The sequence below is a fragment of the Manacus candei genome, unplaced genomic scaffold, assembly GCF_025592945.1.
Source record: "Manacus candei isolate 608988 ecotype Guabito, Panama unplaced genomic scaffold, ASM2559294v1 h1tg000166l, whole genome shotgun sequence".
Lineage (NCBI taxonomy): Eukaryota > Metazoa > Chordata > Aves > Passeriformes > Pipridae > Manacus > Manacus candei.
In genome coordinates, this window is record NW_026138214.1 from 847,525 (window position 1) to 866,553 (window position 19,029).

At 66.6% G+C, this 19,029-nt stretch overlaps 3 protein-coding genes across 5 annotated transcripts; 2 read left to right on the forward strand and 1 right to left on the reverse strand.

The window, feature by feature from the left end:
* The first annotated feature begins 4,622 nt into the window (after nt 1-4,622).
* On the forward strand, nt 4,623-7,899 carry EFNA1 (ephrin A1). Its single transcript, XM_051773308.1, has 5 exons — nt 4,623-4,752; nt 6,147-6,442; nt 6,528-6,593; nt 6,853-6,903; nt 7,645-7,899. Exons 1-5 carry the CDS (start codon nt 4,658-4,660, stop codon nt 7,761-7,763), a joined length of 627 nt encoding a protein of 208 aa, XP_051629268.1. The 5' UTR covers nt 4,623-4,657; the 3' UTR covers nt 7,764-7,899.
* A 2,386-nt stretch (nt 7,900-10,285) lies between these two features.
* Nucleotides 10,286-14,277, forward strand: SLC50A1 (solute carrier family 50 member 1). Of its 3 annotated transcripts, none has more exons than XM_051773304.1 (6): nt 10,289-10,455; nt 11,892-11,996; nt 12,091-12,214; nt 12,288-12,446; nt 12,511-12,630; nt 14,030-14,277. In XM_051773304.1, the coding sequence occupies exons 1-6, from the start codon at nt 10,391-10,393 to the stop codon at nt 14,129-14,131; spliced, it is 675 nt and encodes a 224-aa protein (XP_051629264.1). In that variant the 5' UTR covers nt 10,289-10,390; the 3' UTR covers nt 14,132-14,277. The 3 variants fall into 3 exon arrangements, with proteins under 3 accessions (XP_051629267.1, XP_051629264.1, XP_051629265.1); XM_051773305.1 differs by having other exon boundaries at nt 10,292-10,455; nt 11,919-11,996; XM_051773307.1 differs by lacking the exon at nt 11,892-11,996 and having other exon boundaries at nt 10,286-10,455.
* Nucleotides 14,278-17,214: 2,937 nt separating this feature from the next.
* DPM3 (dolichyl-phosphate mannosyltransferase subunit 3, regulatory) lies at nt 17,215-19,017 on the reverse strand. Its single transcript, XM_051773316.1, has 2 exons — nt 18,955-19,017; nt 17,215-17,583 (listed from the first exon to the last, which is right to left on the reverse strand). Exon 2 carries the CDS (start codon nt 17,575-17,577, stop codon nt 17,299-17,301), a length of 279 nt encoding a protein of 92 aa, XP_051629276.1. The 5' UTR covers nt 17,578-17,583; nt 18,955-19,017; the 3' UTR covers nt 17,215-17,298.
* Between the last annotated feature and the right edge of the window lie 12 nt (nt 19,018-19,029).

A 19,029-nucleotide genomic window follows, 5' to 3' on the forward strand; every position in this document is an offset into this window, starting at 1 on the left:
GGGCACAGGGGAGCAGCTGCGGGGTCCTAACCCCGCACTCCACGGGGCTGGGGGGGGCTCAGTGCCCCCGGGGAGGGGGGCAGCCCCTCCCCACAGAGCAGTGTGGGGTGCGGGGGCTGTGGCCCCTCTCCCGGGGTGTGCTGCTGTTCGGGGGGGGTTCCTCACAGCTGCGGCGGGCAGGGCGGCCGCTCTCCCCCACCCAGCAGGCGCTGCTTGCTGGGCGGTGGCTGGGGTGTCCCGCCGGCCCGGGCTTGTCCGGGTGCGGGAAGAGCCGACGAACCCGTCAGACGGGTCCTGGTAGTGCTCCCGGCAGGCGCCGGGCTCCCACATCCCCCCCGCGCTCCGGCAGGCCCGGCCTGGAACGGGGCTGAGGTCCCTGCCGTGGACCCCCACCCCGGGGTCTCGGCGTGCCACTGGTACCCGAGGCTGACCCAGGGCAGGGTGGGCATGGTGTGCCCACGGCAGCAGCAATGGCACTGCCAAGGGCCATATCCGGCAGGATTTGGGCTGCCAGGGGCCAGCCAAGGACCAGGCACAGCCCCTGCCCCGGCGTGGTGCCATGACGGTGGCACACGTAGTGGTGGCACAGCCCAGCTGTCCGCTGCCCTGAGGGGGTGAAAGGGCTGGAGTTGCCACTCTGGCACAAAGAGCCCTGCCTGCAGGATCCCTCCTGCCGTTTGCCTCGACCCTGGCACCGCTCCCGCTGCGTGCGTGGCACTGCCGACGGCTCCACAGGGCCCAGCCACCCAGTTCTGCTCCGCTCCATGCCCTCGGGCTGGGCACAGCGGGGCAGCCTGGCCTCACCAGGAGTCCTCTGGGGTGCTGGTACAGGGTTGGGGTCACCCTCACCCAAGCCCTGCTGCCCCAAGTCAAGAGAGGGCCCTTGCTGGGACCCCAGTGCCGAGGTTTGGGTGCCCCTCGAGTGCTGGGGGATTCCAGAGCCCTGGCAGTGTCTGTGGGAAGGGGATGTGTGGCACAAGGCTCTGCCTTATCCTGGGATAGCTCTGGCCAGCCTGGTCAGTGCTGGGCGATTCCCGCTCTCCAGACAAAGGTGTGAGGTCCTGGCATGGCTGGACAGCCCCAGGGCCACGGCTCTGCCCCCGCTGGGCACAGGCTGGCACCGGGCCGTGCCTACCTGCCGGGCTGCACGCACTCTGCACCGCGTGGCACCACGGCCTTCGCTCCCAGCCAAGGACTGCACGACTCCTCTTCCTCCCCCAGCTCGCACGGTGACGTCAGCCCAGGCAGGGGCCGGGGCACTCCCGGGTGTCCCCAGCCGAGAAACCATAAACAGCTCGTCACGAGTTTGCCTCTGGCCAGCCCCACCTGCCCCATGCCACGCACCGCCGCTGTTTACAGCACAGAGTGGCTTCACCTTTGTCCTGCTGGCACGGGCACCAATCCCAGCCCACCATCACCTGCTCCTGGTGCCGTGGCCATGGCTGTGACCACGTGTGCCACGTACACAGCACCACTGGCACCCCCAGTGCCCCACTGTCCCAAGGGAAGTAATGGGATGTTCTCCAGCTCTAGGTTGTCCATCAGGCTGTCCCCAGCAGGGCACATGGGCTTGTCCTTCCTCTCCCAGTCCTTCCACTGCTGCCGTGGGCAAGGCATGGTGGTGACACTGGGTCCTGGTGTGAGCCCAAGGCCTCGCTACCAGCCCCCTTCCCTGTGTCCTGGTGGTCCTGCTGCAGGGCTAGGGACCATGGCAGAGGGGGCAGGGGGGCCCCTTGGCCAAGAGGGTTGGGTACCACATCCCAGTGCCAGGAGGTGGATCCAGCGTGGTGCCCCAGGAGGATCATTATGCCCCCAGCAGGGCCAGCAGAGGGTTCGGGCACCCAGGGCTGCCCAGCCCCTCGTCACTGCTCCCTGACTCAGTTTCCCCAGTCACTGGCACAGTGTGTCCCTGCCATGGTGGTGGCAGCACCAGGGCAATGCCAGGACCACGGGACCAGCTCCCACCGCCGTGGCCTGCACATGCCGTGCTCCAGCTCTCAGATCCCAGGGGTGTTCCCGGGAGGTGCTCCCCTGTACAAGCCACGGCAGCGCCGGCGTCGGGGAGCAGAGGCCTCGCACCGTCATTACGGGTGATGTCAGGCCTGGCCGCAGCCAGGGAGGAGGAGAGGGAAGAAGCCGGTCCCCCTTCCCGGGAGCGAGGGTGGGGAGAGAGGCCGGGGTGCACAGGGTGCAGGTGGGATGTGGGGCACTCTGCCCCCCAGCCCGGGCCCGGGGAGCCCTGGGCCGCGGGAGCCGCAGCCGCTCTCCAGTCGCGGCGCCGGCGCCTGCCGGAGCCCCCGCCGCGTGCCAGGGGAGCTGCTCCGCGCCCGCTGCGGCACAGGGCATGCAACATTACCCACAATCAATGGATCATTATGGAATAAACAAGAGGAAAGTTGTTTTGCAAATGCGGCTGAGTTATCGCTTCGCAACACGCGGCGAAGCGTCGCGCGCCGGCCGGGACACGGATGGATCCGTGTCGGAGCAAATGGGAGCCGACAGCGAGGCACCGCGGCTGCCACCAGGCTGTGGCAGCCTGCCCGCCGTGCCTACCCCCTGCTCTGCACCCGCAGACCCCCCCTCTGCACCTACAACCCCCTATCCTGCACCTACAGCCCCCCACTCTGCACCTACAACCCCCTATCCTGCACCTACAGCCCTCCATTCTGCACCCATGGCCCTAATCCTGCACCTACAGCCCCCCATCCTGCACCTACAGCCCTAATCCTGCACCTACAACCCCCCACTCTTCACCCACAGCCCTAATCCTGCACCCACAGCCCCCCATCCTGCACCTACAGCGCTAATCCTGCACCTACAACCCCCCATCCTGCACCTACAGCCCCCCATCCTGCACCTACAGCCCTAATCCTGCACCTACAACCCCCATCCAGCACCCACAACCCTAATCCTGCACCCGCAGCCCCCCACTCTGCACCCGCAGCCACCCCCTGCATCTACAACCCCCCCTCCTGCACCTACAGCCCTAATCCTGCACCTACAGCCCTAATCCTGCACCTACAACCCCCCATCCTGCATCCACAGCCCTAATCCTGCACCTACAACCCCCCATCCTGCACTCACAGCCCTAATCCTGCACCTACAGCACTAATCCTGCACCCACAGCCCTAATCCTGCACCTACAACCCCCCATCCTGCACCTACAGTGCTAATCCTGCACCTACAGCCCTAATCCTGCACCTACAGCCCCAATCCTGCACCTACAGCCCCCCATCCTGCACCCACAGCCCTAATCCTGCACCTACAGCCCCAATCCTGCACCTACAGCCCCCCATCCTGCACCCACAGCCCTAATCCTGCACCTACAACCCCCCATCCCACACCTACAGCTCCCCCATCCTGCACCTACAGCCCTAATCCTGCACCTACAACCCCCCACTCTGCACCCACAGCCCTAATCCTGCACCCGCAGCCCCCCCATCCTGCACCCACAGCCCCTCACTCTGCACCCACAGCCCTAATCCTGCACCTACAGCCCTAATCCTGCACCCACAGCCCTAATCCTGCACCCAGAGCCTCCCATCCTGCACCCACAGTGCTAATCCTGCACCCACAGCCCTAATCCTGCACCTACAGCCCCCCATCCTGCACCCACAGCTCTAATCCTGCACCTACAGCCCCCCATCCTGCACCCACAGCCCCCCACTCTCCACCTACAGCCCCGCACTCTGCACCTACACCTCCCTACTCTGCACCTACAGCCCTAATCCTGCACTCACAGCCCTGATCCTGCACCTACAGCCCCAATCCTGCACCTACAGCCCTAATCCTGCACCTACAGCCCCCCATCCTGCACCTACAGCTCTAATCCTGCACCTACAACCCCCCATCCTGCACCCACAGCCCTAATCCTGCACCTACAGCCCCCCATCCTGCACCTACAACTCTAATCCTGCACCTACAGCCCCCCATCCTGCACCTACAGCCCCCTGCCTCACTCTGGGGGTCCTAGGAAAGGTGTCCCCCTGCCTCAGCCAGACCCCCCAGGTAAGGAGGGTCGGCTCTGCCCCGAGCCCCCGCGGTCACACCACGAACACCAGCTGAGGGTGATCCCCCCACGCACCCCACCCAAGGGTGATGGGTGCTGCCAGGGCAGGACCGGCCCCCCGAGATGTGTGTGGGGGCCCCACCCGGTGAGGGTCACTTGTCGGCGTGGGGCCGTGTGTGCCCGCCCGGTGTCGTTCCCAGCAGTGCTGTGTGTGTTCCCTTCCCGGTCCCGGTGTGGGGGTGTGTTCCCCTCCCTGGTCCCGGTGTGTGGGGTGTGTCCCCCTGCCCGGTCCCGGTGTGTGGGGGTGTGTTCCCCTGCCTGGTGCTGGTGGGGGGGGTGTGTCCCCTGCCCGGTCCCGGTGTGGGGAGGTGCGGGGCCCGGGGGTGTGGGGGGTATGTCCCCCTGCCCGGTGTCGGCCCCGGTGAGGGGGTGTCTGTGTCCCCCTGCCCGGTCCCGGGGGGTGTGTGGGGTGTGTGGGGGTGTCCCTTTGCCCCGTACCAGTGGCAGTGGGGGTGTGTCGTGCGTTCCCCCCTCCCGTGTGTTGTTGTGCGGGCGCGGGGCGGGGGCGGGGGCGGGGCGGCGGCGGGGCCGTACTTAAGGCGGGGGGCGGGTGTGGGGCCGCCCGTGGATCGCAGCACCCGCGGAGCGATGGGGTGGCCGGGGGTGCCCCTGGCCCTGCTGGGGCTGTGCTGGGCGGCGATGGCCGAGCGGCACACGGTGTTCTGGAACAGCTCCAACCCCCGGTGAGTGACCCCCGCCCGGCACCGGGACCTCCCTCCCCCCCCCCCCCACCGCCGAGCACACGCACCGGGACCGGGACCCGCCGCCCCGAGGGCGCGGGCGGCGTCGCTCCGCTGCCCCGGCGGCCTTTGTGCGGGACGGGGCGGCGGGGCCGGCGCGGAGCCCGCGGCGGGGCCGTGCGGGGGGCGGCGGGGCCGGTCCAGGTGCGCCCGGGGGGGCCCTTCCGTTCCCAGGGCCGTGCGAAGGGGCCGCTTCCTTCCCGCGGGGGGGGGCACGGCGCCAGCCCCGGCGCCGGCCCCGGGACCGTGTTGACAAACACGGGGCAGGATGTGCGGGGGGGGCAGACCTGGAGCGGGGGCCCCCCCGCTCACCGGCCCCCGGGGCAGGCGGGGGCTGCGGTGTGAGCCCAGCACAAGCAACAGCCCCACAGATTCGGGGGTGCCCTCCCCCCTCTCGGGGCCGTGACCCTCCCTGGTTTGTAGGGTTGCCTCGCCGGGACTGTGACCCCCGCAGGTTGTAGGGATGCCCCACCTCTTCCCCCCCAGGGTCGTGACCCCCCCGGTTGTAGGGGAGGCCTCTCGGGCAGTGACTCCTCTGATTGTGGATGTGGGCCCCCCCCAGGTTGTAGGGGTGACCTCTCTCAGACTCTAGAAGTGTTCCCCTTGGCTTTAGTGGAGCCTGCCCTCGCACTCCAGACCCCCCGACTGTGGGGGTGCCCTCCCCGGGCCGTGACCCCCAGGCTGTGGGGGTCCCCCCCACTTAGGCACCAACACTCCCCCCACGCTGTGTGGGTTCCCCTCCTTCCCTGGGCTGGGTCCCAGTCATGGGGATTCTCCCCCATCCCCAGGCCGTGCCCCCCAGGTTGTAGGGCTGCGTCCCCCCACAGGGTTTGGGGAACAGGGGGTGCCCCTGTGAGTGCCTGTGCCCTCCCGGGGCTACTGCAGCCAGTGAGGTGGGGTCGCCGCGGAGGCCCCCAGCGTGTCCCCCCCTCCGGGCGGGGTGTGGGGCACAGCTGGAGCCGGGCTGGCTGCCCCACGGCGAGAGCCGCGACGCCTCCTGCTCCGGCAGCGCTGGGCCGGGCAGGGTGCGGGCAGGGAGCGCGTCCCAGCCGGTCCCCTCCCTGCTCCCCGGCTCCTGGGGAGCGCTGGGAAGTGGGGTGCGCTCACCACTCACTGCCGGGGGGGCCAAGCCAGGGCGGGGGGAAGGCCGAGGGGGGGGTGTCCCGTCAAAGCCATTCCAGGTGCCGTGTGACTCGGCACAGGGAAGGGTGGACTCAAAGGTGCTCTGTCTTGGAGCTGCTGTGGGCAGGGGGCTGCTCCCCCGTGGGTATGGGGGATTTGGGGGTGCAGGTTAGGCCCCCCCGGCACTGACCCCCTGAGCCTCCCTCCTGCCACAGGTTCCTGTGGAGTGACTACACGGTGGAGGTTCGGCTCAACGACTACCTGGACATCATCTGCCCCCACTATGAGGAGGGCAGCGTGGACCCCCGGGTCATGGAGCACTACACCCTGTACCTGGTGGAGCTCGAGGAGTTCCAGGCCTGCAAACCCAGCTCCAAGGAGCAGATCCGCTGGGAATGCAACAAGCCCAGCGCCCTGCACGGCCCTGAGAAGTTCTCGGAGAAGTTCCAGCGCTTCACGCCCTTCACACTGGGCAAGGAGTTCAGGGAGGGGCACAGCTACTACTACATCTGTGAGTGCTGGGGGGAGCTCAGGGGGGCTGGGGGGGGGTCCCCATCGAGCTTTCCCACACCTCTAACCCAGCTCCCCCCTTGCAGCCAAGCCCATCCACCACCATGGGGAGGCCTGCCTGAAGCTGAAGGTGACGGTCACCGGCAAAGGCAGTGAGTATCGTCCCCCCCAGGGTCCCCCCCGTGCCCCCCCTTTCCCGCTCGAGGCGCCGGTGCCCAGCGTGGCCTTGGCTGAGCTGAGTCACGGCCCGGCCGTGGCCCTCGGCCAGGCCGGGGTGTGGGCACACACAGCTCGGCCGGGAAGGTGTTGGTGGCTTGGGGAGGGAGGGGGAACAGCCCGCGGTGAAACTGGGTTTTGGGGGGGTTGGGGCACTGCCCTTCCCTGGTGTGACCCCCCCTGTTTGCTCCACAGCTCCGGCACCGCCTGTCCCGGCCTCGACACAGAAGGGGAGGATCCAGGCAGGTGGGTTGGGGGCTGTGGGCAGATGGGGGCTGAGCCCAACTGCCCTTCCCAGGGGGAACTGGGGGTTGTGGGGGACACTGGGCTGAGCCCATCTGCCCTTCAGGGGAGACTGGGGGTAATGGGGGACACTGGGCTGAGCCCAACTGCCCTTCTTGGGGGGAACTGGGGGTTGTGGGGGACACTGGTCTGAGCCCAACTGCCCTTCTTGGGGGGAACTGGGGGTTGTGGGGGACACTGGTCTGAGCCCAACTGCCCTTCAGGGGGGACTGGGGGTTTTGGGGGCACTGGTCTGAGCCCAACTGCCCTTCAGGGGGGAACTGGGGGTTGTGGGGGACACTGGTCTGAACCCAACTGCCCTTCAGGGGGGACTGGGGGTTTTGGGGGCACTGGTCTGAGCCCAACTGCCCTTCAGGGGGGACTGGGGGTTTTGGGGACACTGGTCTGAGCCCAACTGCCCTTCAGGGGGGAACTGGGGGTTGTGGGGGACACTGGTCTGAGCCCAACTGCCCTTCAGGGGGGACTGGGGATTTTGGGGGACACTGGTCTGAGCCCAACTGCCCTCATGGAGGGGATTGGGGGTTGGGGGCACTGGGTCGAGCCCAGCTGCCCCTCCTGGGGTCACCTGGCCTGGTGACGGGGTGGCACCCCCTGTGCAGGGGTGCTATGCTGATGGCTGGGGGCACAGCTCCTTCTGTTGGGGTGCTGATGGCTCCTCTGCCCCCCTTCCTTCCCTCCCCACAGACGACGCGGCCGCGCATGTGCTGAGGAGCGTGGGGCAGAACTCGGCCATGCGCAGCAGCAGCCGCCCCTTCACCTTCATCATCCTCCTCCTGCCCCTCCTGCTGCCACGGGGGCTCTGAGCCGCCCCACTGCCCGGAATCGCCGAGGTTGGGGACCCCCGTGGTCCCCCCACGCCTGCCCTGCGCGCAGACGGGCCGGGAAAGGATTTGTCAGTATTATGGGACTGAAGGGCCCGAAGCCGTCGGAGCAGCCCCGCTGGCCCTTCCAGGATGGAAGGAGGAGGCCGAGAGGGAGCCTGGAGCTGGAGGGGCTTCTGTGCCTTGGACTGGAGAGGAGTGGGGGGCTGGCACCCCTGCCCCGCAGCTGAGTTTGCCCACCACCCTCAGGGCTCTCCCGGCGGTGGGCTCGGACTGGGACATGTCCTGCAGGCGGGGACGTGGGGCAGCACCGGTGCGGGGGGCTCTGCTGACCCCCGGGGTCACCGGCCCGGGAAGCCTGGACAGGCTGGAGACGCCCTGGCAGCCAGAGGAGCGGGGCTGTAGGAAACATCCCCCTCCCCACCGTGCTGTGCCCCTTCCCCACCCTTCATCCCCTGGCCCTTCCCCACCCCCCCCTCCGCTGGGTGCCGGAGGGGCCCCCCCAGCCAACCCCCCCTTTGTACAGCTTTTTAACAGGGAACTTTTTATACAATTGTCAGGAATAAATAACCAAAACCGTACTGATCTCCTGGGGCTGGGGGGGCAAAGGGTCATCCACCCCCTCCCCGGGGGCCAGGCTCTCCTGGTCCCCATGGGGGGCTGGGCTGGTTAATTAATTAATTGGCTGGTGTTTGCACGGGGCTGTGAAGTGGCAAAGTGCCACGGCGGCTGGCACTGGCCCCGGCTTTATCTGGTGACACAAAGGCCTCCCGGGCAGGGGGAGGAGGAGGGGCCCTTCCCCCTGCTCTGCACTGAACTTCCAGGTGTGGGGCAGCAAGTCCTGGAACAGATCCCAGGGGGTGGGACGGACCCCCCTGGGATGGGACAGACCCCACCGGGGGTGAGGAGGGGGTTGAGGTGCAGCCCCCAGGGCTGGGCAGGGGGCACGGCCTGGCTGCACCCCAGGGCCCCCCAGAGGGGAGCCGTGTGTCCCTGGGGATGTGTGGCTCTGGGAATGGGAACAGGGTGGTGGCCTCAGGGATAGGGGGATGGGAGATCACAAAGGCATGTGGGACCTTTGAGGTGTAAAATGCTGGGGGTGCAGGGAGGTGGGGTCGCTGGGACTTGAGGCCCTTGGAATTGGGGATGCTGGAATGGAGGGTTGTGGGGAGGTGGGGAGTTGGGGTCACAGGGATGTGTGACCCCCTGGATGTGGGGGGGACCCCAAGGGTGCAGAACCCTGGGGAGCTGAGCCCACAGGAATGTGTGACACCCTGGGATGGAGGGAGGATCCCAGGGATGGGGGGTCCTGGAGACGTGGGATCTCAGGGAATTGGGGTCACAGGGATGACTGACCCCCAGGATGGGGGGAGACCCTGGGGAGATGGGGTCACAGGGACAGGAGACCCCTGGAATTGGGGATCCAGGGATGTGGGATCTCAGGTAATTGGGGTCACAGGGGGGATGAGTGACCCCCAGGATATGGGGGAGGGCAGCCTGGGGAGATGGGGTCACAGGGACATGAGGCCTCTGGAATTGTGGACCCCAGGGATGGAAGGTCCTGGAGAGGTGCAATCTCAGGGAATTGGGATCACAGGGCTGGGTGACCCCTAGAATATAGGGGAGGGCACCCTGGGAAGATGGGGTCACAGGGACTTGAGGCCCCTGGAACTGGGGATTCCAGGGATTCAGGGTCACAGGACTGTGTGACCCCCAGGATGTGTGGGGGGGGCAATCCTGGGGAGGTTGTGGTCATAAGAACATGAGACCCCTGGAATTGGGGACCCCAGGAGTGGAGGGTCCTGGAGAGATGTGATCTCAGGGAATTGGGGTCACAGAGCTGTGTGACACCCCCCCCCCCCCAGGATATCGTGGGGGACCCCAGGGACGGAGGGTCCTGGAGAGGTGGCATCTTGGGAAATTGGGCTTATGGGGATGAATGACCACCAGGATGGGGGGGAGGCACTCTGGGAAGGTGGGATGGGATCACAGGTACTTGAGGCCCGAGGAACCGGGGATCCAGGGACACAGGATCCTGAAGAACTGGGGTCACAGGAACACGAGGAACTGGGGGGATTCTCCAGAACTCGAGAGAGGGAGGGGGGCACTGAGGACACGCGACACCGCAGGTGCCTCCCATTGTCCCCGGTGTTTCCCGGTGCCCTCCCCGCTGCTGTCCCGGTGCCCGCGGGGCGGGAGCTCGGAGCCGGATCCCCCCCCGCCCCTCCCGGATCGCGGCCGGTCCCTCCCCGGTCCCTCCCTCCCCGGTCCCTCCCCGGTCCCTCCCCGGTCTCTCCCTCCCCCCCGGTCCCTCCCGGTCCCTCCCCGGTCCCTCCCCGGTCTCTCCCTCCCCGGTCCCTCCCCGGTCCCTCCCTCCCCGGTCCCTCCCCGGTCTCTCCCTCCCCCCCGGTCCCTCCCGGTCCCTCCCCTGTCCATCCCCGGTCTCTCCCTCCCCTGTCCATCCCCGGTCTCTCCCTCCCCGGTCCCTCCCCGGTCTCTCCCTCCCCGGTCCCTCCCCGGTAGTGCGTCCCGCCCCCCCCCCCCCCCCGCCGGGGCAGCCCCTCCCCCGCCGCCGCCGGGGCCCCGTGGCCGGTTCCCGGTGCCCCGGGATGGCCACGTCGGTGCTGGCCGGGCTCTGCCTCGCCGCCACCCTCGCCATGTTCGCCACCGGCCTGTGAGCGAGCGGGGACGGCACCGGGAGCGGGCTGGGGAGGCGGGGGCGGCCGGGGGGGTGCGGGGAGGACAGCGGGGCCAGTTTTGGGGTGTAATGGGGTCCATGGGGGGGGGGGTTGGGGGTGCAGTGGGGTACATGCGGGGGTTGGGGGTGCAATGGGGACCATGGGGGGGGTTGGGGGTGCAATGAGGTACATGCGGGGGTTGGGGGTGCAGTGGGGTACATGCGGAGGTTGAGGGTGCACTGGGGGCCGATGGGGGGGTTGGGGTTGCAATGAGGACACCAGGGCCAGTTTTGGGGTGTAATGGGGTCCATGGGGGGGGTTGGGGGTGCAATGGGGTACATGCGGGGGTTGGGGGTGCAATGGGATACATGCGGAGGTTGAAGGTGTAATGGGGACCATGGGGGGGGTCGGGGTTGCAATGAGGACACCAGGGCCAGTTTTGGTGTGTAATGGGGTCCATGGGGGGGGTTGGGGGTGCAGTGGGGGCCCATGGAGGGTTTGGGGGTGCAGAGGGGTCCGAGGAGGGTGCAGGGAGGACACCAGGGCCAGTTTTGGGGTTGCAGTGGGGCCCGAGGAGGGTGCAGGGAGGACACCAGGGCCAGTTTTGGGGTTGCAGTGGGGCCCAGGGAGAGGGTTGCAGGTGCAGTGGGGACCAGGAGGGCGTTGGGGTTGCAATGAGGACACCAGGGCCAGTTTTGGGGTGTAATGGGGGACCATGGGGAGTTTGGGGGTTGCAGTGAGGACACCAGGGTTAATTTGGGGTGCAGTGGGGACTATGGTGGGGGGTGGGGGTTCCATGGAGGGATTGGGGGTGCAATGAGGATACCAGGGCCAGTTTTGGGGTGCAATGGAAGCCATGGGGGGATTTGAGGGTCCAGTGGGGCCTGGGTGGGTGGGAGTACAATGAGGACACCAGGACTAGTTTTGGAGTGTAATGGGGGTCCCAGGGGAGGGTTTGGGGTGCAACAGGGAGGGCACCAGCATTTTGGGGTCTGCAGTGGAGGCCATGGGGGAGCATTTGGGGGTGCAATGGAAAGGGCACCAGGGCAAATTTGAGGGGTGTGCAATGAGGGCCGGGGGAGGGTTGGGGGTGCAATAGGGAAGGCCACAAGGCCATTTGGGAGTGCAGTGGGGGCAGCACCACGGTCAGTTTGTGGGGTGCAGTGGAGGCTGTGAGGGGGTCCAATGGGGAGGGCACCAGGGCTGGTTTGGGGGTGCAGTGAGGGACATGGAGGGGTGCAATGGGGAGGGCACCAGGGCTGGTTTGGGGGTGCAGTGGGGGCACCACCAGAGTCAGTTTGTGGGTGCAGGGAGGGTTGTGGGTGGCTGGTGCAGAGGGATTTGGGGTGCAGTGGAGGGGGGCTGAGGGATGCAGTGCCTGCTGGCCACAGAGAGTGTAGCCCCCCCACCCCCAGCACTGGTGGGTGCCCAGGAGGCCTCTGCCCCCTGCTCTCCCCAGGTCTGACCTGCGCCAGATGTTGGCAACCAAGAGTGTGGAGAACATCCAGTTCCTGCCCTTCCTCACCACCGACGCCAAGTACGGTGGGGTCGGGCCCTGGGGAAGGGGGGGTCACAGAGATTTGGGGGTCCCCTGGGCTGCAGCCCAGTGCCTGTGCCGTGTCTCTCTGCAGCAACGTGGGCTGGCTGGGCTATGGCTGCCTGAAGGGGGACGGGACGCTCATCACCGTCAACGCCATCGGGGCGGCCCTGCAGACCCTCTACATCCTGGTGTATCTCTACTACAGCCCTGCCAAGGTGAGGCAGCAGCCTGGGGGACGTGGGGATGGGGGGGGACCCTCGCTCTGACATCCCCCTGTCCTCCCCCCAGCGCCCCGTGCTGCTGCAGATCCTGCTGCTCCTGGCCGTGGTGGTCACCGGCTGCGGCTACTTCGCCCTCCTGGTGGACACGGGGACGCGCCTGGGGCGCCTGGGGCTCTTCTGCAGCGTCTTCACCATCACCATGTACCTCTCACCGCTGGCTGACCTGGTGTGTGGGGCTGGGAGGAGCTGGGGGGCCCAGCCCGGGCCCAGCCTGACGTTTGCTCCTGCAGGCCAAGGTTGTCCGGAGCAAGTCGACGCGCTGCTTGTCCTTCCCCTTGACCGTGACCACCTTCGTGGCCTCCAGCAGCTGGACACTCTATGGCCTGCAGATGCATGACCCCTACATCACGGTGGGTTGGGGTGGTGGGCAGCCAGGGGATGCTGTCCTGTCCTGTCCTATTCTCACGCCACCCTATCCCATCCCAACGCCATCCCATCCCACTCTATCCCATCCCATCCCACCACATCCCCATTCTGACCCATCCCACTCCATCCCATCCCACCTCGTCCCCACCTCACTCTATTCCATCCCATCCCCATCCCATCCCATCCCATCCCACCACATCCCCATTCTGACCCATCCCACTCCATCCCATCCCACCTCGTCCCCACCTCACTCTATTCCATGCCACCACATCCCCATCGTGACCCATCCCACTCTTCCATCCCACCCCAATCCCACCCCACTCCATCCCATCCCCATCCCATCCCATCCCATCCACATTCTGACCTGTTCCACTCCACACCATCCCATCTCACTCCATCCCATCCTGCTTCATCCCCATCCCACCCCACTCCATTCCATCCCTATCCCACCACATCCCCATCGTGACCCATCCTATCCCACCTCATCCCCACCCCGTGACCCATCCCAGCTCATCCCCATCCCACCCCACTCCATCCCATCCCACTCTATCCTTATCCCATCCCACCCCATCCCACTCTATTCCATCTCCATCCCACCCCATCCCATCTCATCCTACTATATCCCACCACATCTCCATTATGACCCATCCCACTCTATTCCATCCCACACCATCCCAACCCCATCCCACTCCACCCCACCCCATCCCAGTCCCATCCTATCCCATCCCACTCCACCCCACCCCATCCCAGTCCATCCTATCCCATCCCATCCCATCCCACTCCACCCCACCCCATCCTAGTCCATCCTATCCCATCCCACTCCACCCCACCCTGTCCCAGTCCATCCTATCCTATCTTATCCCACCCCACCCCATCCCAGTCCACCCCATCCCAGTCCATCTCATCCCACCCCACCCCATCCCAGTCCATCTTATCTCACCCCACCCCACCCCATCCCAGTCCATCCTATCCCAGTCCATCCCACCCCATCCCAGTCCATCCTATCCCAGTCCATCCCACCCCATCCCAGTCCATCCTATCCCATCCTATCCCATCCCAGTCCACCCCACCCATCCCATCCCACCCCACCCCATCCCACCCCACCCCACCCCATCCCAGTCCATCCTATCCCATCTCATCTCATCTCATCCCACCCCACCCCACCCCATCCCATCCCATCCCACCCCCTCCTGGCCCAGCTGAGCCCTTGGCTCGGGGCCGGCCCCATCCGGCGCCGCGTGTGTCACCCGGCTGAGCCCGTGACAAGGCTCGGCACGATGACGATTGATTTTAATTAATTAGCTGGGACAGGGCCAACAAACCTCCCCCAGCACGGCGGGGGGAGGGAAGGTAGATCCGCTCTCCCCCCGTGTCCTCCCGCAGGTCCCCAACGTGCCGGGAGTCGTCACCAGCCTCGTGCGGTTCTGGCTGTTCCGGTGGTACCGGCCGGGGCAGGACAAGCCTTACAGCCCCCTGCCCGCCTGAGGGGCCCCCAAGGAGCCCCCCAACTCCAGCCTGGGCTGGCCCTGCCGCCACAGCCCTGGGTGCCACCACTGTGCCCTCCCAAAGGGACACCAGGAGGCACCTCCTGCCTCGGTGCGACCCAGCCCCGCATCCTTCAGCGATGCCTTCGGGGTGCCAGGAGCACCCCCAGATCCCAGGGTGGGAAGATTGTCTTCCATGCCCACGGCTCTGCCTGGCGCCGGGCTGGGGCTGCCAGGGGCCTGGGCATCTTTTTTTTTTGTACAGATTCAAGTGCCTTTTAATAAATCAGAGACTTCCCAGTGCCTGGTCTTTGTCCCTCCCTCTCCTGGTGTCCTGCTGCATGGGCTGAGATGGCTCGTGTCCCCACAGCCACTTTGGGGGCTACTCAGGACCATCCAAGGGCTCCTTGTGACCATCCAGGGGCTCCTCGTGGCCATCCAGAGGTTCCTTGTGACTATCCAGGGGCTCCTTATGACCATCCAGAGGCTCCTCGTGGCCATCCAGGGGCTCCTCATGGCCATCCAGGGGTTCCCTGTGGCCATCCAGGGGTTCCTTGTGGCCATCCAGGGGCTCCTCATGGCCATCCAGGGGCTCCTCATGGCCATTCAGGGGCTCCTCGTGGCCATCCAGGGGCTCCTCATGGCCATCCAGGGGATCCTCATGGCCATCCAGGGGCTCCTCGTGGCCATCCAGGGGATCCTCATGGCCATCCAGGGGTTCCCTGTGGCCATTCAGGGGCTCCTTGTGACTATCCAGGGGCTCCTCATGTCAGGGGCTCATCCTGGCACCCTCTAGGCTCCTGCAAACCCTTCCAGCATTAAGGAAGCATCAGCCCTGGTGCTGGGAAGGGATCAGGCACGGGGCTGGGTTGGGGCAGGGAGGGGACACTGGGGACAGCAGCGTTGCCAGGGGCCTGCTCTGACCCCCCTGAGCTGCCACCCAGGGCCACTGGGGGGGGAGAAATTCTGTTGTGGAGCTGCCGCCGCTCTGGGAGCTGGGAGTCGATGGAAATCCCTGTTAAACCCCCACGGATCGAACAGGCCCGGATCAGGCATCGACCCCGCGTCAATTGGTCAATTAACAGCGATCTGGAATGAAGATATCGGGGGGACAGGAGGGACCAAATCACACACCAAACACTTGTGAAAAGTGACCCCTCCCCGTGTGCAGGAGACCCCCAGGACCCAGGAGCCCCATCCTGCGCTCCAGTGGGATGAAGGAAGCGGTGGCAGGAGCCGGGGCTGCAGCTCAGCCCTCACACACAGCCTGGGAGAAATCCATGTGGGATGGGGCCGAGCTGAGCGCGGTGGGAGGGAGGGAGGGAGGACGAGCTCCTGGCGTGCTCCGTCTTGTCCCTCGCGCCTGCTCCGGCTGCTCCCGGCGAGGAGGAGCCCCCTGCTCTCTCCAGCAGTGGAAGCAGCTCCCAGCCCGGCCCCACAGCCCCGGGAAAGGGCAGCTTTCCCCACGGACACACCCGACCGGTCGCTCCGGCTGCCTCGTGACGTGGCCACACACGCCAGGCCCCAGGCAGCGGAGCAGCTCCCGGACGCTGCCGTGCAGGGAGGAGCTGCTGCTGGACAGGCTGTTGTAGCCCTTGATGGCTGTGAGTAGAGGCCCTGGATTGTCATGAGTGGCCCCTGGATGACCACCAGTAGCCCCTGGATGGACATGAGTAGCCACTGAATGGCCATGAGTAAAGGGTCTGGATTGCCACGAGTAGCCTGCAGAGGATCATGAGTAGCCCACAGAGGGCTGGGAGGAGCCCCTGAATGACCACAGGGAGCCCCTGATGGCCACGAAGAGCCTGCAGAGGATCGTGAGTAGCCCACAGAGGGCTGGGAGTAGCCCCTGAATGATCATGAGGAGCCCCTGGATGACCACAAGTAGGCCCTGGTTGGCCATGAGTAGAGGCCCTGGATTGCCATGAGTAACCCACAGAGGGCTGGGAGTAGCCCTGAGTGACCACAAGGAGACCCTCATGGCCATGAGGAGCCTGCAGAGGGTCATGAGTAGCCCACAGAGGGCTGGGAGTAGCCCCTGAATGACCATGAGGAGCCCCTTGGTGACCACAAGCAGTTCCTGGATGGACACAAGTAGAAGCTCTGGACTGCCATGAGTAGCCTGCAGAGGGCTGTGAGGAGGCCCTGAATGACCACAAGGAGCCCTGATGGCCCTGAGAAGCCCCTGATGGCCCAGAGGAACCCACAAAGGGCTGTCAGAAGCCCCCAGAGCCCGCTGTCCTCACCCTGTGGTCCCAGCTCCACCAACCCCTCCCAGGTGGCTGAACCCGGGATGGTGTCACCCCTCCTTAGCCATCACTGTGCTGGTGAACGCCGGGAGCTTCCCACGCTGCTCCCAGCCGCCACTGCTGCCCAGGAAACAGCTAATTAGCCACTCCTGCTAATTAACCCGGGTCCTCCCTCCCGCTCCCGACGGCTCCTCTCTGCAGAGGACGGGCAGCCGCTCGTTAAAATCCCAAAATCCTCTGGCTGGAGGAGCCAGGGAGGCAGGTCCTGGCACGCCGGGCTGGGGGTCCCCGAGTGTGGGGCACCCCCCAGGCAGAGCCCCCTCCTCATTGTGGAGCTCTGGATAGGCAGAGGAGCCGGCGGGAGCGGGGAGCTCCCCGTGACACCCCCGGGAGGGGCCACGCCGCGATTTAAAGGCTGCGCCGCCCCCTCCACCCTGGCCAGTCCCTCTCCTCCTTCCCGGGAACGCGGCCAGCGGGGTGAGGCTGGTCAGGATGAGGCTCCTCCAGCTCCCACCTGCCAGGGGCCAACCACATCTAAAGGGCAGCCAGGCCTGGCCCGGCATCCACCTCCAGGGCCCAGTTCCAGGGAGCTCTCCAGAGGAGGGAGAGGCCAGGGGCGGGCTCCTGAAAGCCCCTCAGGGCGGTGGGCAAACTGAGCCTGCACAGAGACCCCTCCAAACCCTCCCCAGACACCCACCCTGCAGTGGGGAGAGCCGAGTGACTCCCCCGGAGGCGCTTCCAGCAGCACCCGGGACCCTCAGTGCCCTCGGCCCCCATCGGAGCCCCCCATCAGAGCCCCCCGTGGCCCGGGATGACGGAGCAGCGCTCGGAGCCGCCGTCCCTGGGTTTTATTGCTGTCACAGCCGCCGTCCCTGGGTTTTGTTGCTGTCACAGCCGCCGTCCCTGGGTTTTGTTGCTGTCACAGGCGCAGCCCCCGCCGGCGCAGGTCGGCCCGGGCCGCCCTGATGTGCTCCTGCAGCTCGGCCGCCGCCTCCTCGCAGTCGTTGAAGGTGGCCAGGCGGTAGCCCACGGTGGCCAGCGAGTAGCAGCCGAAGCCCACGAGCAGGTAGACGGGCAGGGGCAGCAGGGCCTGGCGCAGCGGCGCTGGCGGCTGCAGCCCCGGCGGGGCCAGAGCCAGCGCGGCCCAGGCCGAGCCCAGCAGGGCCAGCCCGCAGAGCCACTGCCCCAGCTTGGTCATGGCAGCCTGGGGAGAGAGGGGACAGGGGAGGTGAGGGGCAGCTCAGAGAGAGGGGAGAGGGGAGATGGGGAAAAGGGAGTCAGGAGATGGGGAGGGGGAAGGGGAGAGGGGAAGGGGTAGAGGGGAGTTGTGAGACAAGAGAGGAGAGATGGGGAAAGGGGAGTCAGGAGAGGGGAGAAGGTGGCCCGGGAGAGGGGAACTGGGAGAGGAGAGGGAAGGGGAGGTTGGGAGAATGGGAAGAAGGCGACCCAGGAGACAGGGAGGAGAGAGAGGGGGACAAGACAGGAGAGATGGGGAAAGGGGAGTCAGGAGAGGGGGAAATGGGAGAGGGGAGAGAGGGAAATGAGGGGAGAGCTGAGAGAGGGGGAAGAGGAGAGAGGAGCAGAGGGGAACTGGGAGAGAGGGGGAGAGGGGAGCTGGGAGAAGGGGAGCCAGGGAAGAGCAGAGTCAGAAGAGGATAAGATGGGGAGAGGGGCAGAGGGGAGAGGGCAGCCTGGGAGAGGGAAAAGAGGGAGAGGGGAGGAAAGGGGAGAAGAGAGGAGAAGGGAAGGGGAGGTTGAGAGAATGGGGAGAAGGCAACACAGAAGAAAGGGAGGAGAGGGGGAGGACAAGAGGGGAGAGGGGAGAGATGGGAAAAGGAGAGTCAGGAGAGGGGAGCTGGGGGAGGGGAAGAGGAGGGAGCTGAGGGGGGAGCTGAGAGAGAGGGGAAGAGGGGAGAGGAGCAGAGGGGAACTAGGAGAGAGGGGGAGGTACTGGGGGAGAAGAGAAGGGGGGGAAAGGAGAGCCAGGAGGGAAAATGGGGAGAAGGCGACCCGGAAGACGGGGAGGAGGGAGGTGGGAGCAGGGAGAGAGGGGAGAGATGGGGAAAGGGGAGTCAGGAGAGGGGGAGATGGGAAGAGGGGAGAAGGCATCCCGGGAGAGAAGAAATGGGAGGGGGGGGGATAGTGGGGGAGAACAGAGGAGAAGAGGAGAGAAAGGGGACCCGGAGGGAGGAGCGAGGGAGAATGGGGAGAAGGTGACCCGGAAGACGGGGAGGGGAGAGAAGGAAGAGGGAAATCGGGAAAGATGAGGAAAGGGAAGTCAGGAGAGGGGGAGATGTGGAGAGGGATCTGGGAGAGAGGGGGAGGTAGTGGGGGAGAAAACGGAAAAATAGAAGGGGAGGGGGAGGAGAGCGGGGAGGGAGAATGGGGAGGCGACCCGGGAGACGGGGAGAGAGGGACCGACCCGCGGTTCCCCCCGCCCCGACCGCACCGGGCCCGGTCTCCCCCCAACAGCCACCCGAGGCCTCCAACCCGGAACCCCGCCGGGCCCCTCTGAGCCCTCCCAAAAGACCCGGTGCCGGTGCCGGTCCCGGTCCCGGTGCCGCCCCGCCCCCACCTGACCGGGCCGCGATCCCGCTCCCGGTGCCGCTCTCCGCCCCGTCGCAGCGGTGACGTCACGGCCGCGCGGGGG